We start from the raw sequence: 26276 nt of genomic DNA on the forward strand, positions 1-26276 counted from the left end.
AGATAGTTTTGAAGATAATATGTTCATTTGCTTATTGTAGCTTCCTCCTAATCGTTGCGGTATATACTCAGACACAGATACATTGCGATATAATTGCAGATTTTCGCCAACTACAACTTCGAGAATGTAGGCTTCGTCTTCTTGATCCCAGAAAGAAGAGCGGCCTTGACGTCGTCGGTGTGTAAAGCAGCGGAGTTCCAGACTCCAGTGTAACGGAGAGCTATCATAGTTAGTGAATGCCCTCAAAATGGAGGGGGATATGTGACTTACTCGCAGCAGTGGTGTTCTCTCTCGCGTGGTTCAGGAGCTCCTTGGTGCCCTGGACAGCGATGGGGCTCTTCGAGGCGATCAGGGTGGCCAATCCGACGGCCTTCTGGACTGCCTTCTCCTTGTTCTCCTCAACGTGGCTCACAAATCCCACCTGGCGTGCCTCCTCGGCGGTAAAGATACGGGCCGTCAATGTCACCTCCTTGACCCAGCTGTGGTTACCGACGATCTTTGGCAGTCTGGCAAGGGTGCCGATGTCTGCGGCAAGACCGATGTCGACCTCCTTAACAGAGAACTTTGCGTCTTTTGAGGCAATACGGATATCCGCGCAGCAAGACAGATCAATGGCGAGACCGAACGCATAGCCGTGTATAGCCGCAATCACCGCTGTGCCATGATCAGTAACGGCTCCTTAAACGATCAAGAAGGAATAACGTACGCTTCTCGCACTTCTCCAAAGAAGAGATGCAGTTCTGGAACTCCTCGACATGGCGACGGATCTGCACGGATTGGCGAGCAATATCTAATTTGTTCTCGCCGCCACCCAAGACGCCGCCCTGGCTGGCAGCCTGCACATCGAGCCCAGTGGTGAATGCCTTATCTCCGGCTCCCGAGAATACAACGGCGCGGACGTTGGAGTCGACAGAGAGCTTGTTGAAGATCTGGTTCAGCTCCAGCCACATGGGCTCATGGTACGCATTGAACTTGGCCGGGCGGTTGGTTTGCACATGGGCCACATACTCGGCGGGAGATGTGACGAGGAACCACTTGAGGTCGGTATATCCTTCGATAGACATGGCGGCGGTATATGGGGATTATGGGTATTTGGAGAGGGTAAAAAATAGAATGGTAATTAGTACATAAGATATAATATATGCGTTCGGATTTTTCAACCAGTACCACATAAACGGCCCAAGACTATCAAGAAGCTACCCCAGAATTTCCAGAATTTGTGATCATGCCTCGGCAAGTTTGGGTAGCACGCACCTTGGCGGGGCGTGCAATGGACAACGACGTATTATAGGTGGTTCTTTATCTTCCAACGCCAATGCCGAACTGCTTTCTGGATGAAACCAGAAACTCTTCCCCTTGAAGAACATGAAATGAGGAACATGAAATGAGACATGGTCATGTAACAGGGCCAGGAGGATGCAGCCGTCCAAGAACGGCAGAGACTATCCCAATAGGGAGTTTGATAGTCAAATTCTGGTGATATAACGCTGATATTGACAACAATCGGGAGTCTGGACACGTTGTCTACTTCTCTCCGTCTGACAATTGCGTATATATCATGTTTGCTTTTCTGTGTCTGTTCAAAGGGGGGGGTTGGTGTCGGTGCTGCTAATTGATCTCCCCAGCCAACGAGATATGTTGAGAATGAATGGGGGGTGGAATCTGTGTGCCATATGCATGTCTCAAGCAGTTTGACCGTGTCCATGTCACAGAAGCGCCGTACTCTGGTAGGTGAGTTGGCAGAGTAGCTGGACGCACACTACATGGCCTGCCAGTCTCACGCGTTTACGGCGCCTGTATCCGCCGCCAACACTAACAACTCCCCTCTCTGTCCCCTCTCTGTCCCCTCTCTGTCCCCTCTCCTCTCCTCTCCCCTCTCCCCTCCCCTCTCCATCTCCCCTCTCCTCCTCCCCGCCTTCCATACTGCAAGAGTCATCTGTGAGATATCTGCTAGAACAACTCCCGTACGTGCCAAATCCTTACACGCACGTTCTTACAGGAATCTGTCTCCGCACAGCCCTTGTCTATCGGTAATATCCTACCCACATGGTTTCAATAACCCCAAAACTTCACAATTTTCATACATCATACATTACTCTTACCTACATACAGCACGACGTCTGCTGACTTGCGAACGCGGACGCGGAAAGGCAGGAAGATCTTTTGTCTTTAACCGCCCTACATACATATATATATAATATGGCGACCTGCAGAACCCCACTGTATTTCGCAGTTTTATCGTAACACAGATCTGGAGGATCCCCAGTGCAGTGCATACCGATCTCGCCCACTCAACACCCACCCGCCACTGTTGGCCAACCTCCAGACCGCATTCTCGAGCCACTCCACCAACCACAACACATTCTTCAGCTATATACAATCCAGGGGGGAGTTGATCGTGCGTGCGCATGAAGTAGCACGACGATATGTTTAAGATCAATGAGGGCGACGTGCCGTTCGTGCGGACACGGCGGGCGCTACTCGTCCTCGACCTCCAAAAGAACCTCGTTGCACCAGGAGGGATAACACCCGTCGAACTACCACCGACTCTCGCCGACCATGTAGCCAAACTGGTCCCCGTTTTTCGACAATCCGGCACAGTCATTTGGGTTAAAAGCGAATTCGAGCAAGCCCGTCCTATAAATGATGGCACAAGTCGATGCGAAAATGTTATCACCGACGACGAGGTCGTGATACGGCCTCCGAAGCCATCTCCCGCCAGACACTCATTACGAGGTTCCAAAAAATTGCAAGCGATGATGGAGAAGCTTGATACTGAAGCTTCTGCGGATCTCGATTTGGAAGGGGCAGGGCCGATTGAGGTGGATGATAAAAATACACCCGATGAGCCAGAGGAGGCGGTGGAAGAAAGTGAGGCTTTCCTATCTTTGGAGCCTGGGAAGGAACACATGTCACTCAAGGGCAGGGCATCCGATTCTGGTCTGGTACCTGCTTTGGAAGCTGTGGTGGACCAATCCAAGGACATGTTCTTCACGAAGTCGTACTACTCTGCGTTCAAACCGAGTCTATTACTACAGACTCTGAGGAGCCAGTTTGTCACGGAGATTTTTATATGCGGAGCTCTGACAAATATGAGCGTGTTTGCAACGGCAATGGATGCCGCACGCTACGGATACGCAATTACTCTTGTCGACGACTGCCTTGGCTACCGAAACAAGGCCAGACATGACCAAGCTCTACGGTCTCTAGATGAGGCAACTGGCTGCGATATGTCCACCAGCTCATACGTCATTGAGGAAATTCAGAAAAAGTCCAAGCAGTCGTCTAAAAGTGAAAAGACGGCATCGAAAAGGCCGGTACGTCAAAACCCGGACACCGAAAATATTAACCAGATGCTGGAAAAGTTGAAGCTGAGAAGTGACCCGAAAGCATCTTCAATCGCCGAGCCCGTCCCCGAAAAGGCTGTTCAGAAGGATGTTAATACCCAAACTTCAGCCGTGAAGCGTGATGGGGGACCTGGACCCAATGAAGCCACGACTTCGGATGCGACGATGCCCGAGGTATCGCAACCCCGACCAACAGCTGAAGCTAGTATCAAGAGGCGTGTCCCGAACAAAACCAAAATTCGTCGCCGTACGTCGAACCGGGTAGCGCCCGAGTCCAGCGAGAGCAAGGCTAAGGTTGATCCAAAGCAATCAAAGGAGGCAGCGTCGCCCTCACCATCTGCTGCTATGGCTCCATCGGAAGCCTCAGGAAAGGGCAAGGAAAAGGCGAAAGATGAGTCAAATGGCGTCAAGCCGATACCAGAGAAGCCGAGCCCACCACCTCGATCCCAAGAAGATGAGCCAAAAAAGAAAGATCCAGTTGTTTCTCCACCTGCTCCCACTGCCAAGGATGCCGTGGCCGCTTCTACGCCGGCAAAGGAGAATGGCCTGAAGACAGAGGAGCAACCTTTGAGCAGTGACAGTGACGAATCATCTTTGACTTCCACAGAAGGAGAGCCGATTTGTGAGGGCGACACAGTTATTATTACTGATCTACTTCCGAGTAAAGAAGAGGCGGGGATATTTGAAAGGGTCAAGACGGAGGTACAGTGGCAGAGGATGTCTCATCAAGGTGGAGAGGTTCCGAGGCTGGTCGCCGTTCAAGGTGAGATTGGAAAAGATGGAAGCATCCCTATATATCGACACCCAGCAGATGAGTCTCCGCCACTGCTCGGATTCTCTCCCGTGGTAACTGTCATTCGACGGGAAGTCGAGAAGAAGCTAGGTCACCCAGTCAACCACTGCCTGATCCAGCTCTACCGTAGTGGAATAGACTACATCTCAGAACACAGTGACAAGACTCTGGATGTCGTTCCTGACACCTACATCGCCAATGTGAGTCTCGGGGCTCAACGCATCATGACTTTCAGAACCAAGAGGACCCTGAAGGATGGAAAACAGCTCCAAACAGACGAGGAACACCCCCGATCAACTTGCAAAGCCGCACTCCCTCATAACTCCCTATGCCGCATGGGCCTCATGACAAACATGCGCTGGCTCCACAGTATCCGCCAGGACAAGCGCCTCGACCGTGACAAATCCACCGAAGAGCTCGACTACGGCGGAATGCGAATCTCCCTAACCTTCCGCCTCATCGGCACCTTCCTCGACAAAGACCAAGCCAAAGTATGGGGCCAAGGCGCCGTCGCCAAACACAAGCGCCACGCGCGCCCCGTCGTTAACGGGGCCACACCCGTAGCTCAGAAGATGATCGAGGCCTTTGGGACAGAGAACCGTTCCAGCGACTTTGACTGGCCCGAGGTCTACGGCCAGGGCTTCGACGCCCTCCACATCTCTAACACGCGGAAACTCCTCTTATCCGGCAACTCCGTGGTCGATATTGGAATCGTAGCATACCTCGCCCACCTCGGCCTAGATTGGGCCTCAAGCAGTATCGCCGCGCCTGTCGACCCCAGTCTGGGGACGGCAGATGCGCCGGTCATGAAGCTCGTCGACAATGACCTGAGCCTCTCCACCGTCGAGGGGCCCTCTGCCATCTTCCTCTACCTGTACATGGTCTACGCCGCACCCTCTCTAGCACCCACCCCACTGCTATACTCGCGCCTGTTCACACGCCTCCACCACGCCCTCGACCTGGGCGCGCGCCGCAAGAGCGACTCGCGCGCCCTAGACGCGTGGGAAAGGTACGCGGCTGAGGATGCGTTCATAGCTGGATCAGCGCCATCGATAGCCGATTTTGCTTTTTGGCCTGTGCTGAGGGCGATTGTGGCTGCGAGGGGCGGTGGGGATGAGTTTCCGAGGCTGAAAGCGTATTTTCGGCGTATGGGGGGGTTGGGGGCTGTTAAGGAGGCGGTGGTGGCCCTGGAGGAGGGATCTTGGGTTTGGGATTTGGGATTAGGGTATTAATGAGGCATTAGGTGGGTCATGTCATAGATCTATAGTGGGAGGAATTTATATCCATTCTATCTTCTGTATGTTCATCCTCTTCGGATTTTCCCAACGAATCTATCTCGTGTCCATGAAACTCCCTGTCTCCAATCTCCAAATCGCCGCTGTAAAGTCGTCTGCATTTATTTTCCATCCCATAAAATCTCCGCCCGAACCCTCCCAAACTCCTCAACCACATACCCACCCCATACTCCCCTCTAATCCGACCCCGACTCATCCGCCGGCTGCTGCGTCTCCTTAAGTTTCTACATATCATCACCATTAGCAGAGCCCCCCATCACACACTGCGCACGGCCAACTCACGTCTTCAAGCATCATCTTCAGCGTCCCCAATTTGGCCTCGTTGATAACGAGTGTCTGGTCATCTAGCTCCTCGACGATGAAGTCGTTGCGCTCGCTGTCGAGTTTGACGATTATGGCTTTGATGGAGGGGTCGCATTCGACGAGGACGCCTGGGTGGGTTAGTGCTGGGTCAGGGAGGGAATGGTCGGGAAATGGGAGTGATGGGGGGGGGGCGGACCTCGGATTGCGCGGGGCATTTTGGAGAGAGCTGGTGACGTTGAAAAGGGTGTTGATTTGTATACCTAACCCGTAGACGTATTTAATACATCAATCCATCCAGCGTTGTCGTTGACCCAGATCTTCCCTCCAGCGCCCTTGACGTCAAATCATCCCCGACGTCCCATCGCAGCCTTACAGCCTTGCCTAGCCCACCCGCACAGACCACCATAGCTTATCGGCCACAGCGGGGTGGGGACGAGTGGATGCGATAAGCATGGGCCAAGGAACAAGGTGTATCCGTAGCTTCCGGTACTGTTTATGTGGTCTGGTAGGTTGAGACTGACCTCATGGGCTATGGGGGATTACGTCTTCGGGGGGTTCGGTAGTTAGAAGGGGGGAAGGGGGAGGGCGATAGGGGAGCTTGAGAGGGGAATCTTGTTTATGGGTATAGGATCTCTGTTATTTCAATTGTGAGGATTTATACTGGTTTATTTAATAAGGGTCTGGTCGGCATATATTTTTATATACCAACGCCAACGCATACAGCTTCATATACGAATCTACAGCATATATTCAACACGAACAAAAGGCTGTACTGTATAATCCATTACACTAAGTACAGAATCCCCTAACATAGCGCGTCCCGTGGTGAGTAATGGACCCTGTGCAACCCCTTACAGCTCCCCACGCACCTTTCTCGTCGTCATCTATCAAACCCTCCTCTCGATTACCATAACGGATTACACTTACAACTTGTTTGGCAGGACACAAAAACAAACATACCACGCGTATCCTTTGCGCCAGCCGATTTATCATGTTGGAGCTGGGTATGGTGCACTGAACGCTGTTGTTCGACAAACATTTACAAGCATCACCTTTTCTGTGCGGGAGTTGGGAGAATTAAGGATATACAACTTCGGCAGCTTTCTCAGTTTGGAAGGGGATAAGACTCGAATATATCCCTAAGATCGAAGGACTCGAATATCTCGACATTCTTATACTCGAAGAGCCATCTCCTCACTCACATTGACATAACACACACACACGAACCTCACATACCACCACCACCACAACCACAAAATGTCTAACCCCATACCCCCAGCCGTCTTCCCCCAAACAACCACCACCCCCGCCAAACCAACGCTCTCCCTCGCCCCCAGCACCTCAACCCCCTCCTCCACCCACCCCTCAACCTACCTCTTCCTCCTCCTCCTCGCCCTCCTCCTCTTCCTCATAACCTTCTACCTCATCTCTCGCCGTCACCGCGCCCGCGCCCTCGCCGCCCGGCACGCCGGCGTCCGCGCCCTGGCTCTCGACGTCGAAGCACTCACCGGCTCTCAGCACCCGCGCACCCTCTCCCCTTCGACGCCATTGCCGCCGCGGGGATGGAGGTTCGCGAGGCTACTGAGGTTGCCGACGAGACGGAGGGTCGTGGATGAGGATGCGGATTGGGAGTTGGATGTTGATGAGGTGGGGCGGGCGCCGCCGCCTTATGTGGGGGAGTGGAAGGAGGGACGGGGGGATGCGGGGTTGCCGGCTTATGAGGAGGTTTGTGGGGGTGCGGGAGTTGGGGTGGTGGGGGGGACGGTGGATGAGGTTGGGTTGAGGAGGAGTGAGGGGGAGGGGTTGAGGGTTCCGGAGAGGGTGGCTAGGAGGGGGAGTGAGGGGGATTGGAGGGGGGGGAGAAGGGGGGAGAGGGACTTGGAGGAGGAGAGGAGGAGGGAGAGTGCTTAGGGGGGTTGGGAAGGGAGGGGTTAAGGAGTCTGGGCGGATAAAGGGGATTTAGACTTAGATTTAGACTTAGATAAGTTATGTTAAGGTTTTAGATAGCTATGTGAGTTTAGCTATGAGTAATGAATATTAATGTATACAGTGAAATAATTTACCCAATTTAACTACTTTGCAGCAAACTGGCTGCTGTTTTCAGCTGCTTTGGGCGCTGCTTTGTGCAGCCGGGTTGCCAAAATCTCACGCTGCTCTAACGCTTGGGTGCCTGATAGCAAAGAGACCCGGACCTAGTCGAGCGACGGAGGAACATCAAAACCAGAGCGAGGTAGGTTGAAGGTGGGAAACAGCTTCTCGTCTTCGACTTTGAAGCAGCCGTTTTGGCCATAAGAATATGGGTGCCCTCCAGCCCCTTGTGACTAACGATGGCTTTCCTTATATTCCTTTGTCCACCCTCCCTTTCCTTCCCACCAAATCTCCAAGCTCAATCCCCTCTTCTCGCTCCCGTTTCTTTCTCTTCCACAATAAAGTTCCTTTGGGACAGGCTCCTCCTAACATCTCCTACTCTCTCTTCTGATCACCAAGACCGTCGTTGTCGTCGTCTTCCTTGAATCAATTTGATATGCAGCGTCACCAGCCCCCACGAAGCTCCTCTAGCAGCGATGTGTCAGACTGCGAGAGCTGCTTCGATGTGGAGGATAAAGTTCGGGGCGGCGACTCCGATACTAATCCGACGGATGTTGACACCGATATGGATGGCCACCCTCTAGAGTACTACCTTCATCAAGAGAATGATTCCGAGTCTGACGATGAGATTGAGGACTACAAGGACAATAGTCTTCGTCTCATCGACGGCATCGAGCAACGATTTTACCGTCAGCCTCTATCCCTTCACCTGCCGTCTCCCTGCACTCGTATCGCTAACTTGACTAACTTACAAGTATTGTAACTATGTCAAAAAGGATCCTATTCAGTCGATGCGACACTTCTTCAATTGGTTGCTGAACCAACGTCGTGGAAAGGGTGGGAGGAGGGTGAAAGGCGTCAAGTCAGAGTTAGAACGTTATAAGAACCTTCGACTGGTCTGCGAGACGGCGACTAGTAACAAAATCGAGGAGGGCGATAAAGGGTTCAACCGCAAGGTGAATCGGGTAAGTGTCTCCCCTCCCCCCACCCTGTCCCGCAAATCTGCATTTGAAAGGCTCACAGATCTACGTCTAGATTCTCTGGAAGGTAGCAAAGAAGCACCACCTCATGAGGGAGAAGCGTGAGAAGGCGGTTATAGACGTGGAGGCTCTCTCGACGATCCCCCAGACCAACCTAACCACCACGAAGAGGTACACACACGGCCGGCACCGCATCGCCATCGCCATCGCCATCGCCCTCTTCCTCCAGCTTGCTGGCTTCTCTGGGAACCGGCCGCAAGCCAACCTCGATCTCAGCTACCGCCACATCGCTGTGAGTCTGCTCCAGGACCCAGAGGACGGGCCCCACGGACCCTGATCGAGTTTACATGTGAGTTCACAAAGCAGTTTCTCGGCGAGAAGGAAGCGTAAGCTCTGCCGTCCTCCTTCCCCACTGACGCTCAATGCTGACGTGCTTTGGTCGATAGACCTGACCTCCCCTAAACATTCTTCCACAGCTCCTCTGATGTGTTCTTTACCTGGTTTCCCCACGCTAAAGCCCACCTTCTGTAGTTTGGTGTGCAAAAGCTCCTCGATTATGGGGAAGTCGTCATAATCGCCACCGTTACCGAAATATGCAATGCTACTCTCAACTTAAATTCCCAAAAGTTAGTCATGCTTGCTACAGCTGGCATTTAGGTCTCTCAAATACCTTGATCTCCGGGCATGCCGCTCCCATTCTCATCAGCTGCTGCGCCTACTTCTGGCATGGAGCGTCGAGTGCGACTCCCATCTGCTTGGCGGGAGAGTGGTCGTTGAGGATGCTGGATTTCTCTGGGATAGGTTTGCGGCGAGCGTTCGCGCCCCGAGGACGCGAGGCAGTTGGCACATATTCATAAGGTATGGGGGCAAAGGTGGCCATGTTGATCTTAAAATCATACAAAGCACTTAAGTCACATAAAGTCTTAGGTTTTATGAATCCGTTGATTTACTTTCTGCAATGTACGCCTAATCTTCCGCATACATCAGTGCCGCCCTCAGTCAAGATCCTGGCCCTCAGTCAAGATCCTGAACACAAGATTCCACATATGCTGTCCTGCACCCAGATCCAACCACGACCCCCTGATGCGCTGATAAATCCTGATGCGCTGATAAAACCCGCCTCCATTACCCAGCTAAACGCCACAAACACAGAAAACCTGTTCCAAAGTGCACCAGACGTACCGAGCACCATTTTGACTGAACAAATTACCCATGACCAAACGCCGCAAGCTGTGAGAGACAGTTCATCATGATGCATTTACCATCCATCATCATCACCACCACCAGCAACTGGGGCAGCAACTGGAGCCGGAGCTGCGCTACCAAATCCAGCATTGGTGGAAACGGCAACGGGAGCGGCTGGAGCACTGAAGCCATCATCGTTGCCAAAGCCGCCGGATCCAGAGCCAAAGCCATCCCCGAAGGAGGCAGAGGCAGGGGCAGCGCCGCCCTTGGGAGCGTCGGAGGCGCCGAAGCCACCACCGGAATCGCCGAAGCCGCCAGAGTCTCCGAAACCGCCGCCGCCGAAGTCTCCACCACCGGCCTCGGGCAACTCGGCAACGGGCTCCTTGCAGCGAACCTTGGTGTGACCCACTGGTGGGTTGTTAGTTGTGTGTTTTGATAGAAGAGGGTTTGCTTACTCTGCTGGCAGTTGGAGCATTGGATGCGAGAGTCTGGGAGTGGTTGTTAGTACGATCTATTGTTGATGATAATAGGTAAGGCGAGCTTACAGTCACGGGGCTTGGGGCACTCCTTGGAAATGTGACCCTTCTCATCGCAGTTGCGGCAAGTTGGAACGCGTGGTTCAGTGCCTGTCGGGATCAGTAAGGTATACGGGTTTATTATTTCAAAGAGAACTTACAATCCTTGGAACGATGGCCCTCTTGACCGCAGTTGTGGCAGGCTCCGCCACCACCGCCACCGGTTGGGCAGTCGCGCGAGAAATGGCCCACTACAAACATGTCAGTAGGAAATTAAACTATCGGATGGAAATGGCATACTCTCGTTGCAGTTCTTGCACTCGACACCCTCAGCAGAGCGAGGCTCGGTACCTAGAAATCTTCAGTTATATCCAAACCATATTTAGACCTCCGACAACTTACACTCCTTGGAACTATGGCCGGATTGCCTGTGGACTTGTCAGTTTATGCACCTTGAGAGGTTCAGGGAGGTGGGAGACATACTTGCAGTTGCGGCAGGCGAAACGATCCTCACGGGGCTTGTGGCCTGCATCGAAAGTTAGAGATTTGTACAAGGTAATGAAGTTCAATCAACTTACAATCACGCATACGATGACCAGTCTCGTTGCAGTTGAAGCAAGTGACAGAGGCACGATCAAGAACCTCACGCTTCTCCTCTGGGCAGGACTTGGTAATGTGGCCCATCTCGTTGCAGTTGTTGCACTTTGGGATGCCACGGGGAACAGGCTGACCACCGTTCTTCAGGCGCTCAATGTTCTCCTCCGGGGTCTCGGGCCAACCAATATTCTCCTTGGGGCGTCTAGGGTTAGGATCGAGCCTAAGCGTAACAGTGAACTCCTTGTCCAGGTTTCCCTGCAGGTCCATGTTGGTGTAGGTTGGGGCAAGCTCACGCTGCAAGCCAATGAGGTACAACGGAACGTTCATGTCGCGGAATCCCTCCTCGAGCTGAGGATAGGTGGCCTCGGGGCAAGCCTTGACATACTTGAGGAAGGCCTCCTTGATATCGTCCATGTCGCGATCCTTGACAGCCTTGCAGAGGCCCTCCCAGGCAACCTCAACCTCGACGACCTCAATGTTGCTACGATCGATCTTGCGTGGGTTGGTGCAAGCAGTGATGGTGTGGCCTAGATAATTTAAAGGTGAGCATTTGATTGAAGGTGTAATGTTTTATCAGGGGACTAACCTTCGTCACCACAGTTCTTGCACAACTTTGGCCCAGCAGTTGGGCAGTCAGAAGCACGGTGGCCAACAGCTTCGCAGACGCGGCAGGTACCCGTGAACTCACGAGGAACCTGGGGGTTAGGGCAATCCGCCTTGTTGTGGCTAAATGCGTGTTAGTGAGGGTATAAACATTGGTAATGCCATCGGATTCTGGAATCTTACCCAACCTCGCCACAGTTGTAGCACTCTCCAGCAAGCTGGCCACCTGCACGTGGGTTTGGGCAGTCGCCCTTCATGTGGCTATGTGCAATTTAGCAACAATTATTATGTGAGAAGCTTCATTCATACCCTTGCTCGCCGCAGTTGAAGCAAGCACCGTCGTTACCACCAGCAGCGCCGGCATCGCCTTGGCCTCCGCCAAAGCCACCACCAAAGCCACCACCAAAGCCACCACCAAAGCCACCACCAAAGCCATCATCTTGACCTCCACCGAAGCCAGACATTGTGTTGTTCAGGTTAAGGTATCTTTAAACAGGCTCCTGAAGGACTGTGCACAGAGGTTAGCTGCATCTTAGAATGACATAATATTGAGTGCGGAGGTGAGCAACTTGGAATGGAAAAGAGAAAGGTTGCATGATAAGATCTGGCCAGGGACTTGATGAAGATATGATCTAACCAAGGACTTGAAGTCCTGTTGGAAAGAAGGTTGCTGTGGAGTGTGCACTCCAGAGGTACAGCTTGTGAAGGACTTGAGCCAAAGCAATAAAAGAATCAAGACATACCTTTATGAAATAATCTATACTCGAGTAAGCCTGTGATGGACTCACAGGGCTTTACTTGAAGTGGAATGAAGTGGGATTTGAAGATGATCCTTCAAGATCGGAGGTTTGTTATGAAAAAGAGAACTCAAGGTCAAGAGGGAAACACAAAACAATATTTGGGTTCGCCTGGCAATAATGAATATCCGATCCGATCGCTTAGTATTTTGTATGAGGCTTTTCAAGCGCCCATTTTCTGTAGTCTCCAATATGATAGCCGCTCAGAATAATATCCACAAGGAGAGGAGGACTATCAAGGTCCCGTACAGCTTGATAAAATAACATTTATTTGACAGTTAAGGAATAGAACTGAGAATATAATAGAAAATACAGAACCTATATGTATCTATTTAAACTTACAGGACATCCTTTGTACCATTTGCCTTTGGAAAATGTGAGGTTCTAATCGTTGGTTTCCAAACCACCGCCTAGAGGCGGTTGGCGAAAGCAAAGTGTGCCATCTAAGCTGATGCCGAATGTACGCGTCGACCACCACAACAAATGTAATTACACCTTGACGTTGATAATGTCTTCCAATGATGTCCAAAAAGCGATTGATTTCTTGAACGAGAACCCTGGCGAGAACAATGCCATACCGAGAACAATGCCATAGCGAGAACAATGCCATAGCGGCTCGGATTTTCCATGTTAACCAAACCACACTCCGGATGCGCCGTACGCGTTAGACTCAGCTACCAAAGATTCGTAGAGGTAGCAATAAAGTGCTTTCAGATGTTCAAGCAGAGGCTATCCAAAGACACATCCAACGGTCTTATGAAAATGGATACCGTGTAACAAAGCCAATGGTTTTTAATGCTGTCTGCCAACTACTCGCAGCTAACAACCCTCCGCGTAATCCACCGTCACAACGGTGGTTCTAGACGTGGATCAAGTCCTAACATGAGACTTTCCACACTATTAAAACCTGTTGGAGGGGAAAGGCGGACATGGGCGTGGGGATTCGGTGGAAATTAGGCCCTGAGACACCCGTATTTCCAGGGCGACCGTCCAGCTCCCATACTGGGTGGCCGTGCTGATCTGCTGCAGCCACCGAAATCCTCCACGGCTCAGGTGATTACCACCCAGCCGTACGGGGTTTCCGGGTTTCCCCATTCCCTACATATAGAATACGTAGGCCCGTAGGATAGTATGGCAATTCAATTGTTTCATTTTTACTCTAAATTACCATATTTACTGTGAGCGTTCTGTTCCGTTGCACCCGGGATTAATTACGGTCGCCGGAGATCTACATACAATCCTGGCCCTACATCTACGGTCCGGGGACCGTAGAATTACTCCCAACAAAACCCGGCTAATCGAAGCAGCACGTGTTGCTTCTCATGATGTATCAGCTATTAAAGAATGGTTTCGTGAATTCAAAGATGTGTGTAATCAATTAGATGTTACTGTAGCTGACATCTACAACTTTAATGAAGTTGGGTTCTGAGTATGAATGAGCACTAGTGAACATGTGTCAGTGCCTACAGCAGTAAAGGAGCTAAGTCATATGTACTTATCTTACATTATATTAATTTATATAGCTTTACATACAAGCTCTAGAGAATCGTCAAAGTCTTATAGTAATCGAGACAATTTCAGCTACTAGCATTACACTCCTACCGTTCCTTATAATTCAAGGGAAGCTTTATATGCACGATAATCTACACGGTGATGAGAGAGTCGCAGTATCAGATTTAGGATATACAAACTCTGAGCTTATGGAATATCTATAGCATTTTGTTCAACACTCTACACCATCTACAAAGGCAAAGTTACTTATAATGGACTCTCATATTTCTCAATGAAGTTCCAGAATTCATAATACTTGCAAATCAAAACAACATACACTTATATGTATTTCCTTCTCACCTTATGCATATATTACAGCCTCTTGATGTTACTGTGTTCGCGTAGTATAAGCATTGGCACCGTCGTGCAATTTAGCAAGCAATTCGAAATTTCGACACTAACTATAATGTTATTTCATTCTTCTGAGACTTGTTAACAATCCGAACACAAACATTTATAAAGGGAAACTATACGAAACCGTTTAGAGACTCTGGTATTTAGCTACTAAACTATGAGAAAATAGAGAAGAAGGTAGCTATATATGCAAAACTAGAGCTTCTAGAAGCACTAAAGCAAGCAATTCAAGCAAGTTAAGATCTTTCAAATTGGAGTTAGAGATTTGAAGAGATCCTTAGCTCACCGTCTCATCATAGATGGACATCCTCTTGTATAGAGATTCAAATACAGTTAATAGAAAGTACGTTAGTGTTACGATTATAGCTTACAGTTGTTATGGTTGTTATGGTTGTTACAGTTGTTACGGTTGTTATGGGTGCAGCCTTAGCCACCAAGGCTACAACTGCTAAGCGGACAACTGTATATTACGAGGAATAGCCTCACCTTCCTTCCTTCTTCTTCTTCTTCTCTCTTTAGATTCAATCTAGCTTATTATTCTCCGGACTGGCTTCTTGACCTCTGTGACCATCGTAACATAAGATTGAATCTCACCTTTCTTTTGCTCTCTGAGCCTGAACCTTGATACTGAAATTTGAATTCCCTTCTTTGGAAACCCTACAACCATATCCTAAAGTCGATTCCAGAACACCACAGAACACACAAACACCACAAACACCACAAACACCACAAACACCACAAACACCACAAACACCACAAACACCACAAACACCACAAACACCACAAACACCACAGACTTCATAGATCAGACCTTTCACAATGCTCCCTCGACAAGGAATATAGCTGTGAGGGAAGTGCGCTCCTCTCGAGTGGCTCCTACAGTCGACAAACTGCGCAATAGGGCCTTTGGCGATACGAGTCTGATCTACTGAATACGAAAACCGAAAGAATAGCAAAGCTGCTATGGCACACACAGCCAAAGAAAAAGCCAAGATGGCTGACTGAAACCCAGAAGACTATGAGTCTATAAATGAGAAAACAACCTTGGCAGATGAGTCTGAGAAGAGAGATGAACTTCAAGATGACTTCCTCAAATGTCATACTGACATTCGTTGCACTCAGTTTGCTATCAAACTCAAGAGCAAACTTAGAAATCTCCTCCTCAAACCTACAAGTCACCATACATATCTTGGCTTATCACACCAACAACAGAAGCAATACTACTCAACGATTGCTGCAAACTCTTCTACTACATCTGTTTATGCTACATACATCACGGCATATCATTTGGACACTCATTGAACAAGTTATTAAGAAAATCTCCTCCTTAAGGGGGTGGGCCAATACTACCACATGGCATATCTCTACCAACTAGAGGCCTAGGAACATGAACGATAGCTCTAGAAGCTTCTACAACCCTCTATGATTCATTACACGTCATCGCTCCTTAGTTACCCACAAGATTGGTTAAGTTATGACATAATTTGTCTATAGGTACTCTGACCTTGGACCTCCTTTTCACTTCCTATAGGCTAGGAACCCAAGAGATGGTTCTATGGGATTCTCTTACGTTCACTACATGATTAGCAAGCTAGTTGTGGGTCGCACTTGATTTCTAATACATTTACCAAGCCTGGTTAGTCATGGAAAGTCATGGAAAATAAGAGAACTACACTCCTTTGGCATAAATAGGATTGCCCTTTCCTTAAGAAAGGGCAAGCAGGCAATACAGTAAATCGACTAGCACATACTTCTACGTCTTTTCCAAGCTTCCAAGCATTGATCTTGTTATTCTCTGTTTTTTGAAAAGTCAGTGAGGTGCTAACCTCTGACTTACCCCTGAGTTCTCAGACTCAACATTTGTTGCAACTTGTCTAAACCACTTCACCACATCATACACCTGATTGCTGCGTTGTGGAATAGTCTAAGCTACAACCCTTTGGCTCTGTTTCCTAAGACAGTGTGTTGTCTTAGTAAATTCATCCCTTCCTTGGGTGGCTAGATTCTCATATCTGGTGCACCCACCATTACACCTTGCCTGCTTCAAGCTTCAACTATTTCTATAGCAGCACTTCGATACTACAATGGAGGACGACCAAGCTCCTACAACTACTGCTGAACAGCAGATGCAACAACTGTTTGCCTTTATACAAACTATAGCAAACAAACTTGAGAATTTGGAAAACACCTTTCAAGCCAACACTTCAGCAACACAATCTTCAACTCAGACACATCATACAGAGCTTCCCACAGCTCCTCTGGCTATTTCGAGTACCCCAGGTGCACTTCCTAAAGTGCAAACACCAGATTTATACCATGGAGACAGGAGGAAGTTGAAGGGATTCCTTATGCAACTGGACATCTACTTCACCCTCAGGCCTCATCAGTTCACCTCAGACATTCAGAAGATCTATTTCGCTGCCAGCTACCTCCGTGAATCTGCATTCAACTTCTTTGAGCCATATCTTAGAAGACTTAGTGGCAACAACCAAAATACCACTACACCTTTGATTACCTCTTATGACCAGTTTCAAGAGGAACTTACCAGGACCTTTGGAGACATCAACGAAACTGCTACAGCAGAAAGAGAGCTACAGAAGCTATGTCAAAAGACCTCTGCTGCTCAGTATACAACAGAATTTAGGAGAATCACTTCTCACTTGACTTGGAATGAAGAAGCCTTAGTCTTCACTTACTACCAAGGGCTCAAGAGCTCTATTAAGGATGAACTCAGCAAAGAAGAACGCCCTACAACACTTCAAACGCTTATAGAGAAAGCTGTCAGACTTGATGATAGGCTTTTTGAAAGAAGAAAGGAGAAGAACCAAGACTGGCATCCAACAAGAAATTTCAACAATTACACCTCTACACCAACTGCTAAGGACTCAGCACCTGAACCTATGGACTTAGACGCCTCTATAAAGAGATCTACAGCAAATCCAGCACCTCAGCCTACAGGATACCCTCAAAAACTGAAAAGGGGTAAACTTACCCCTCAAGAAAGAAAACACAGAATGGACAACAACCTTTGTTTATACTGTGGCAAAGGGGGACACAGAATTCAGGAGTGCTATTCAGCACGGGGGAGTGCTGATTCAAAACATATAGCAGCCTCAGACACAGTCACAACTGCTATTCCTGAAAAACTTGAAAAATCCCTAGCAGGCACAACTTCAACTGAGACTATAACTTCTCCCCTAGACAACAAAGATGTGTCGATGGTGCTTTCTCAGAGTCTCACACACCTGTTAATCCCTATTCAACTCCATTTCAAACAACAGGTGTTGTCTACAAGGGCTATGATAGACTCAGGGGCAACAGGCAACTTTATATCTCAAGACCTCATCTTGACACACCAGTTACCTACAATTCCCAAACGCACTCCAGAGTTGCTCCGAGTCATTGATGGAACTCCTATCAGTTCAGGTTCCATTACCTGCAACACCCCAGTACTCAAACTTGAGATTCCCCTAGGAAAATCAACATTTTCAGACACCATCTCTTTAGATGTTATACCAATGAAGTACCCAGTCATCCTAGGTCTTCCATGGCTTCAAAGGCATGATCCAACTATCAATTGGAAGCATTTATCGCTTGGGTTTAGCTCAAATCCTGAGCTCAATACTGAAAAAACCCTTCAAGCCTCAGTTACCCCTATTCAGGTCCAAGACTCAAACTTGTCCCAGATCAAGGATTTTGACCAAACTATGGACGATATATCATCTCTGATATGGGTTAAACCTTTCCAACCTGTCCTGGAGATAGCAGCTACTTCAGATTTGGAGAAATCATCTCAGGAGGTCATTTTGCCTTTAGCATACCAAGACTACCAACATCTTTTTGACAAGGCAAAGGCATCAATTCTGCCAAAGCACCAGCCTTATGACCATGAGATACCACTCGCAGAAGGCTCAATGCCTCCCTACGGCCCTATCTACTCTCTATCTGAATTAGAGCTGAAAACTCTCAGAGAATACCTAGATGAGAACCTTAGTTCTGGCTTTATCAGACCTTCTTCCTCACCAGCAGGAGCTCCCATTCTCTTTGTCAAGAAGAAAGATGGCTCCTTGCGTCTCTGTGTTGATTATAGGGGCCTTAATGCAGTCACTGTTAAAAACAGATATGCTTTACCCCTTATCCCTGAGCTCATAGATAGGCTCTCTTCAGCAAGGATCTTTACCAAGTTAGATCTCAGGGGAGCTTATAACCTGATACGCATCAAGGAAGATGATGAGTGGAAGACAGCATTCAGAACACGCTATGGTCATTTTGAATACCAGGTAATGCCTTTTGGGCTTGCCAATGCACCTGCTTCTTTCCAAGCTCTCATGAATGATATTCTAAGACCTTACTTGGATATCTTTGTTGTTGTCTACTTAGACGACATTCTTATATACTCTTTAGACACTCAAGAGCATGTTCTACATGTTAGACAAGTCTTAGAGAAGCTATCTCAAGCACAACTCTTTTGCAAACTTGAGAAATGTCTTTTCCATATGTCTCAAGTTGATTTCTTAGGACATAGAATTTCAACAGAAGGCATTCAGATGGACCCTGAAAAGACAAAAGCAGTACAAACGTGGCCTATTCCTTCCAGCATTAAAGAGGTTCAGTCTTTCCTTGGGTTTGCCAACTATTACAGGAGGTTTATACCAAGATATACATCCTTGGCTTTACCCCTTACTCAATTACTTCACAAGGACACTTTGTATCACTGGGATAAGACACAGCAAGATGCTTTCGATGCTCTTAAAGGAGAATTTAAAGAAGGGAAAATGTTACTACACTTTAACCCCTTGAAACCTGCCACTCTTGAGACAGATGCCTCAGATTTTGCTATTTCTGGAATCTTATACCAAGCTCCAAAAGACAAACAAGAAGAGCTACAGCCTGTGGCATTTTACTCAAGAAAGCTATCAGCAGCTGAACAAAACTATCCCATTACAGACAAGGAACTGCTTGCCATAGTATGTTCTCTAAAGCATTGGAGATGCTACCTTGAAGGGGCAAACTATCCTATCACTATTTACAGTGACCATTCAAATCTCTTGACCTTTACAACCACTAAACAGCTCAATCGACGACAAGCAAGGTGGTCTGAACAACTAGGAGGTTTTGACTTTGTTATAAAACATGTCTCAGGGGCCAAGAATCAAAGAGCAGATCTCCTCTCAAGAAGACATGACTACCAAGATTCTGCTAAAACTAGCAATACAAAGGCTCTGCTAGACTCAGCAAAGCTTATAGCAGCATCTTTAAGCAACCTTAGTACTACAGAGGACTTAGGGGTAAACTTATCCCCTCAAGACCAAGTTGCCCCCATTACCTCTTCTCAGGAACCAGAGACCTTTAAAGACTATACACCCTCAGCAACACTTCTTAAAGCATTCAAAGATGCTTACAACCATGATCCCTTTGCGAAAAGAACTTTGGAATACCTCCAGAAGAAAGGTTCCTCTCTTGAGAAAGTTGGACTACAGAATTTCTCAAAAAATCAGCATGGACTTCTCTTATTCAAGAACTATATCTATGTCCCAAGGGATAAACGATTACAGCTACACCTCCTACAGCAGTTCCATGATGCTCCAGCTGCAGGGCACTTTGGCTTTGCAAAAACTTATGAACTTCTAACAAGAAAGTTCTACTGGCCTAGTCTAAGGACTACTCTTCAAGACTATATATCTTCTTGCACTACTTGCAACTTGAACAAGCCTACACGGCAAAAGCCCTATGGCCTCTTGCAGCCTCTACCTATACCAGAACGCCCATGGGACTCCATATCCATTGACTTTATAGTCAAGTTGCCTCCTTCTATCCCAAAAGGGGGTGCTACCCCTTATGACTCTATCCTTGTGGTGGTAGAAAGGCTCACAAAAATGGCACACTTTGAGCCTTGCAATGAGACTATCACAGCTTCTGAACTTGCGTGGCTATTCCTCAAGGTGGTCTTTAAATATCATGGAATTCCTGGACACTGGATCTCAGATAGGGGAGCAGTTTTCACTTCAAACTTTTTTAAGGAGTTCTCTAAACTCTTAAACATGGAACAACGCTTCTCTACAGCTTATCACCCTCAAACAGATGGCCAGACAGAGAGAGTCAACTCTGTACTTGAACAATATCTAAGAATTTATACAAACTATGCTCAAGACAACTGGGCAGATCTTCTCCATCTTGCAGAATTTGCTTACAACAACACAGTCTCTAACACCACAAAAGAGACACCTTTCTATGCAAACTATGGTTATCACCCTAGGTTTGAAGTGGCAGAACTGAATTGTCCTGAAAATTTCAAAAACCCTTCTGCTACTGAAAGAATCATCTACCTTAAGGGCCTCCAGGACTATCTCAAGGTTCAAATACAGCGTGCACAAGACGAGCAGGCTCAGGCCTTTAACAGGGGGGTGGTTGCACCACAATTCAAAGTTGGTGATCAAGTCTTTTTGTCTAGAAGACATATCACAACTACTAGACCTTCAGACAAACTTGATACTAAAAGACTTGGACCTTTTAAGATCACAAGGACTATTGGCAAGAATGCTTTCGAGCTTGCATTACCACCTACTTGGACTATCCATAATGTCTTCCATGCATCTCTCTTGTCTAAGGCACAAGAAAGTTCCTTAAGACCACTTCAGTCTCCTCCACCTCCTGTTCTGATCTTGGATCAACCAGAATATGAAGTAGAGTCTATCCTTGACAAAAAGACACTTAGAGGTCAGGACTACTTCCTCGTTAAGTGGAAAGGCTATCCTACAAGTGACAACACTTGGGAGCCTAAGAGAAATCTAAAAAATGCATCTAAGCTCATTCTAGAATTTCTTTCTAAGAAAGCCAACTGGCTAAAGGGCAAGCAGACAGCCAACAAACGTCCTTAAAAGGGGGATCATGTCATACTGACATTCGTTGCACTCAGTTTGCTATCAAACTCAAGAGCAAACTTAGAAATCTCCTCCTCAAACCTACAAGTCACCATACATATCTTGGCTTATCACACCAACAACAGAAGCAATACTACTCAACGATTGCTGCAAACTCTTCTACTACATCTGTTTATGCTACATACATCACGGCATATCATTTGGACACTCATTGAACAAGTTATTAAGAAAATCTCCTCCTTAAGGGGGTGGGCCAATACTACCACATGGCATATCTCTACCAACTAGAGGCCTAGGAACATGAACGATAGCTCTAGAAGCTTCTACAACCCTCTATGATTCATTACACGTCATCGCTCCTTAGTTACCCACAAGATTGGTTAAGTTATGACATAATTTGTCTATAGGTACTCTGACCTTGGACCTCCTTTTCACTTCCTATAGGCTAGGAACCCAAGAGATGGTTCTATGGGATTCTCTTACGTTCACTACATGATTAGCAAGCTAGTTGTGGGTCGCACTTGATTTCTAATACATTTACCAAGCCTGGTTAGTCATGGAAAGTCATGGAAAATAAGAGAACTACACTCCTTTGGCATAAATAGGATTGCCCTTTCCTTAAGAAAGGGCAAGCAGGCAATACAGTAAATCGACTAGCACATACTTCTACGTCTTTTCCAAGCTTCCAAGCATTGATCTTGTTATTCTCTGTTTTTTGAAAAGTCAGTGAGGTGCTAACCTCTGACTTACCCCTGAGTTCTCAGACTCAACATTTGTTGCAACTTGTCTAAACCACTTCACCACATCATACACCTGATTGCTGCGTTGTGGAATAGTCTAAGCTACAACCCTTTGGCTCTGTTTCCTAAGACAGTGTGTTGTCTTAGTAAATTCATCCCTTCCTTGGGTGGCTAGATTCTCATATCTGGTGCACCCACCATTACATCAAAGCCCAAGAAGATTTCAAAAGGATGGGCAAAACAGCTCAAGAAAGACACCAGTCTATACTATCAAACGGCCACCAGATGAGGAATTGGAATGTCAACACCTACACTGAATTCCAAAAGCTGTCACCTAGCAGCCAAGAGTATGCCTAGTCAATGTTGAAAGCCATTATGAAGGACTACCTCATCGTCGGTCAAGCTTCTGATGCTACTATTGCAGAGCGAAATGATGCTATTCTACAGCTCCAAGAAGAAATTCAAGACAAGGATGAAAAGATTACTGAACTGCAAGGCATTCAAAAATACCTTGAGAATACAGCTCCTATTCGCAATGCAGCACCTCGCCAGTCTGCTCGCATTCCGGATCCTCCTATTCTTACGGATGGGATTGAACCAGCTTTTGAAGACTGGGTTGTGAAGATCTGACTCAAGCTGGAAGCCAACATCGACCACTTCCCAAATGACAAGATGCAGATGAGTTATCTCCAAAGCAGACTAGGAGGACTTGTGGTTCGCCATGTGAACCCAAGGCTTCACATTACCTCACCAAACATGCTTCAGTCAGCAGAAGAAATCCTCCAACTCCTCGAGAAAGTGTTTAGCGACCCCGATAGGAGACACACTGTGTAATGGTGGGTGCACCAGATGTGAGAATCTAGCCACCCAAGGAAGGGATGATTTTACTAAGACAACACACTGTCTTAGGAAACAGAGCCAAAGGGTTGTAGCTTAGACTATTCCACAACGCAGCAATCAGGTGTGTGATGTAGTGAAGTGGTTCAGACAAGTTGCAACAAATGTTGAGTCTGGGAACTCAGGGGTAAGTCAGAGGTTAACACCTCACTGACTTTTCAGAAACAAGGAGTAACAAGATGAATGCTTGGAAGCTTGGAAAAGACGTGGAAGTATGTGATAGTCGATTTACTGTATTGTCTGCTTGCCCTTTCTTAAGGAAAGGGCAATCCTATTTATGCTAAAGGAGTGTAGTTCTCTCATTTTCCAAGACTTTCCATGATTACCAGGCTTGGTAACTGTAGTCGACGTAAGAGAATCCCATAGAACCATCTCTTAGGTTCGTAGCCTATAGGAAGTAAAAGGAGGTCCAAGGTCAGAGTACCCCTATAGACAAATTATGTCATAGACAAATTATGTCATAGACAAATTATGTCATAACTTAACCAATCTTGTGGGTAACTAAAGAGCGATGACATGTAATGAATCATAGAGGTTCGTAGGAGCTTTTAGAGCTATCGTTCATGCTCCTAGGCCTCTAGTTGGTAGAGATATGTCATGTGGTAATATGAGTGATGTCATGTAATGAATCATAGAGGGTTGTAGAGATATGCTATGTGGTAATATCGGCCCAGTAACTAAGGAGCGATGACGTGTAATGAATCATAGATGGTTGTAACAATCGTTGAGTAGTATTGCTCTTGTTGTTGGTGTGATAAGCCAAAATATGTATAGTGACTTGTAGGTTTGAGGAGGAGATTTCCAAGTTTGCTCTTGAGTTTGATAGCAAACTGAGTGCAACGAATGTCAGTATGACATGCCAGTCCAAGTTTTGTCAGATCACAAGAGTCTTGAATACTTCATGACAACAAAGAAGCTTACTCAAAGGCAAGCTCGATGGGCTGAGGGTCTGTCAAGGTTTAACTTTCAAATTATATATCGACCTGGGAAACAGAACGAAAAAGCAGATGCATTAACTCGAAGACCAGGAGATAGACCAGAAGGGAACGAAGAAGATGACCAAAAACAACAACTTCAAACACTGCTACCACTCAAGAGACTCCATCCAGACCTCCAAGAGATAAGGAAATTCCAAGATGCTAAGGTGAATCAAGACATCCAACTCGCGCCAGTCCACCTACAGGAAGCAGGTATTCTAGACAAAATCCAAACTGCGCAACTTCAAGACAGCTTATGCAAAGACACTATTCAGAAGCTTCAGAATGGAGAACGAAACAGTCCAGACATAGCTCTAGCATATTGCGAGGTGAAGGAAGGGCTCTTATATTATCAATAGAGTCTGTGTTCCAGAAAGTGCTCATGTCGAACTCTTACAAGAAATTCATGACCAACCAGCAATGGGACACCCTGGCATTGGGAAGATGATTCGGGTCATCAAAAGACAGTATTAGACAACTTGTCTAAACCACTCCACTACATCATACACCTGATTGCTGCATTGTGGAATAGTCTAAGCTACGACCCTTTGGCTCTGTTTCCTAAGACAGTGTGTTGTCTTAGTAAAATCACCCCTTCCTTGGGTGGCTAGATTCTCACATCTGGTGCACCCACCATTACACAGGTGATCTAAATACAGTATATTTCAATAGTCAACAAGTGATTGTTTAGCGTGGTAAAATTTGCAAGAAGGAGTATCATAAGGTAGGTGGAATGAGAGGCCTAAAGAAGCACTTGTTAAAGTATCACTCTATTACAGATCTAAAGGAAGAGACTAAGTTGCTTGTACAAACCATGTCAATTGCAGAAGCTTTTGAACAAGGTTAAGAGGCCTTGCTTTATACAAAGCGTCATAAGGTTCATAAGTCTTTTGATATTGCAACTTTTCAACAGCTCTTTATATAATGGATTGCATGCTGTTCCCTTCCTCTATGAATGTTAGAAAGGCCAGAATTCCAAGAGCTTCTTATGTTTCTAAAACTAGAAGCTAAGAGTGCACTTCTAGCTAATTATAACGCTAACTTCTAAACGATAGAAGACACAGAGGTTTCTTGCGTAAGGTTGACTTAACAGAGGCAGTAGGGGATTAAACACAAAGGCTTTCTAAGTAACACATTACAGTATTGTAAAGATACTATATTAATTTGAGCATGAAGCTCCTATCTAAGGAAATACTATCTACTTATATAGTGGCGTTATGCCTTACTAATCCTGTCTGGTCTATAGACCATGTAGGATCAGTTGTGTCCCGTGACCTCCTCGTGACTTACAGATCCTGTCTGGTATATAGACCATGTGAGATCGGTCACGTCCTATGACCTCCTTATGACTCACAGATCCTATCTAGTCTATAGACCATGTAGGATTAGTCATGTGGTCCTAGTCTTGTGGCTGCTTCATGACTCGTGTATGACTCATATGTGATCTATGACCATAGCCTTTCCTAACTCACATATTCCTTAACTTAGCACTATAGGTAGGGTGAGCTGTAACACTAATCATGAAACCATGCATAACTAGACTATAGAGTCCTTTTGTGTAGAGATATGTCAAGTACAACAAGCTGTTCATGGGGCTATTTCAAAGATTCATTTCACAGTTGATTTATGGATGTCAACAAACTCCCTCGCTCTACTCAGAATAATAGCACATTACTTTGCTAAAGATGGTCAGCTTTAACAGTCAGTTCTAGCACTACGAGAATTAGAAGGTTAGCATATAGGGGCAAACCAATCATAGCTCATTCTAAAAGTAATTAATGAGTTTGGTATTGCAAGCAAAGTTGGGTATTTTATGATGGATAATGCAGAAACCAACAAGACAATGATGCAGAGACTTTTAGCTTGTTAGTACTCTCTCCTATATTTATACTATTAATATTAACATTTAGTATAGCTTTAGAGGAGCGTGTAATGGTGGGTGCACCAGATGTGAGAATCTAGCCACCCAGGGGAAGGGATGATTTTACTAAGACAACACACTGTCTTAGGAAACAGAGCCAAAGGGTCATAGCTTAGACTATTCCACAACGCAGCAATCAGGTGTATGATGTAGTGGAGTGGTTTAGACAAGTTGTAACAAATGTTGAGTCTGAGAACTCAGGGATAAGTCAGAGGTTAGCACCTCACTGACTTTTCAGAAACAAGGAGTAACAGGATTAATGCTTGGAAGATTGGAAAAGACGTAGAAGTATGTGATAGTCGATTTACTGTATTGTCTGCTTGCCCTTTCGTAAGGAAAGGGCAATCCTATTTATGCCAAAGGAGTGTAGTTCTCTCATTTTCCAAGACTTTCCATGACTAACCAGGCTTGGTAACTGTAGTAAACGTAAGAGAATCCCATAGAATCATCTC

The 26276-nt window shown here is 46.9% G+C and overlaps 6 protein-coding genes across 6 annotated transcripts; 3 read left to right on the forward strand and 3 right to left on the reverse strand.

The window, feature by feature from the left end:
* Positions 1-20: 20 nt before the first annotated feature.
* Positions 21-1146, reverse strand: VC83_03075 (uncharacterized protein). The gene is made up of 3 exons (XM_024466724.1): positions 707-1146; positions 271-654; positions 21-220 (listed from the first exon to the last, which is right to left on the reverse strand). The coding sequence occupies exons 1-3, from the start codon at positions 1062-1064 to the stop codon at positions 111-113; spliced, it is 852 nt and encodes a 283-aa protein (XP_024325164.1). The 5' UTR covers positions 1065-1146; the 3' UTR covers positions 21-110.
* A 688-nt stretch (positions 1147-1834) lies between these two features.
* VC83_03076 (uncharacterized protein) lies at positions 1835-5411 on the forward strand. Its single transcript, XM_024466725.1, has one exon. It carries the CDS (start codon positions 2427-2429, stop codon positions 5370-5372), a length of 2946 nt encoding a protein of 981 aa, XP_024325167.1. The 5' UTR covers positions 1835-2426; the 3' UTR covers positions 5373-5411.
* On the reverse strand, positions 5412-6061 carry TFB5 (TFIIH complex subunit tfb5). The gene is made up of 3 exons (XM_024466726.1): positions 5935-6061; positions 5718-5866; positions 5412-5659 (listed from the first exon to the last, which is right to left on the reverse strand). Exons 1-3 carry the CDS (start codon positions 5951-5953, stop codon positions 5612-5614), a joined length of 216 nt encoding a protein of 71 aa, XP_024325166.1. The 5' UTR covers positions 5954-6061; the 3' UTR covers positions 5412-5611.
* Positions 6062-6334: 273 nt separating this feature from the next.
* On the forward strand, positions 6335-7649 carry VC83_03078 (uncharacterized protein; the record flags this gene model as incomplete). Its single annotated transcript, XM_024466727.1, has 2 exons — positions 6335-6563; positions 6680-7649. Exon 2 carries the CDS (start codon positions 6996-6998, stop codon positions 7647-7649), a length of 654 nt encoding a protein of 217 aa, XP_024325171.1. The 5' UTR covers positions 6335-6563; positions 6680-6995.
* Positions 7650-8262: 613 nt separating this feature from the next.
* Positions 8263-8589, forward strand: VC83_03079 (uncharacterized protein; the record flags this gene model as incomplete). Its single annotated transcript, XM_024466728.1, has 1 exon — positions 8263-8589. One exon carries the CDS (start codon positions 8263-8265, stop codon positions 8587-8589), a length of 327 nt encoding a protein of 108 aa, XP_024325170.1.
* A 493-nt stretch (positions 8590-9082) lies between these two features.
* VC83_03080 (uncharacterized protein) lies at positions 9083-9534 on the reverse strand (the record flags this gene model as incomplete). The annotated part of the gene is made up of 2 exons (XM_024466729.1): positions 9083-9417; positions 9477-9534. The coding sequence occupies 2 exons, from the start codon at positions 9532-9534 to the stop codon at positions 9083-9085; spliced, it is 393 nt and encodes a 130-aa protein (XP_024325266.1).
* Positions 9535-26276: the final 16742 nt, after the last annotated feature.

Source organism: Pseudogymnoascus destructans (genome assembly GCF_001641265.1).
Source record: "Pseudogymnoascus destructans isolate 20631-21 unplaced genomic scaffold scaffold_7, whole genome shotgun sequence".
Classification (NCBI taxonomy): Eukaryota; Fungi; Ascomycota; class Leotiomycetes; order Thelebolales; family Thelebolaceae; genus Pseudogymnoascus; species Pseudogymnoascus destructans.

What these genes read in the sequence shown, in the direction of transcription:
- VC83_03076 (XM_024466725.1), top strand. Translation starts at nt 2,427, where the DNA reads ATGTTTAAGATCAATGAGGGCGACGTGCCGTTCGTGCGGACACGGCGG.
- VC83_03075 (XM_024466724.1), bottom strand. Translation starts at nt 1,064, where the DNA reads ATGTCTATCGAAGGATATACCGACCTCAAGTGGTTCCTCGTCACATCT. An exon ending in TTTGGAGAAGTGCGAGAAGC is followed by an intron (nt 655 to 706) that starts GTACGTTATTCC and finishes ATCATGGCACAG; the next exon opens with CGGTGATTGCGGCTATACAC. An exon ending in AGAGAACACCACTGCTGCGA is followed by an intron (nt 221 to 270) that starts GTAAGTCACATA and finishes TAACTATGATAG; the next exon opens with CTCTCCGTTACACTGGAGTC.
- TFB5 (XM_024466726.1), bottom strand. An exon ending in TGAAGATGATGCTTGAAGAC is followed by an intron (nt 5,660 to 5,717) that starts GTGAGTTGGCCG and finishes GATGATATGTAG; the next exon opens with AAACTTAAGGAGACGCAGCA.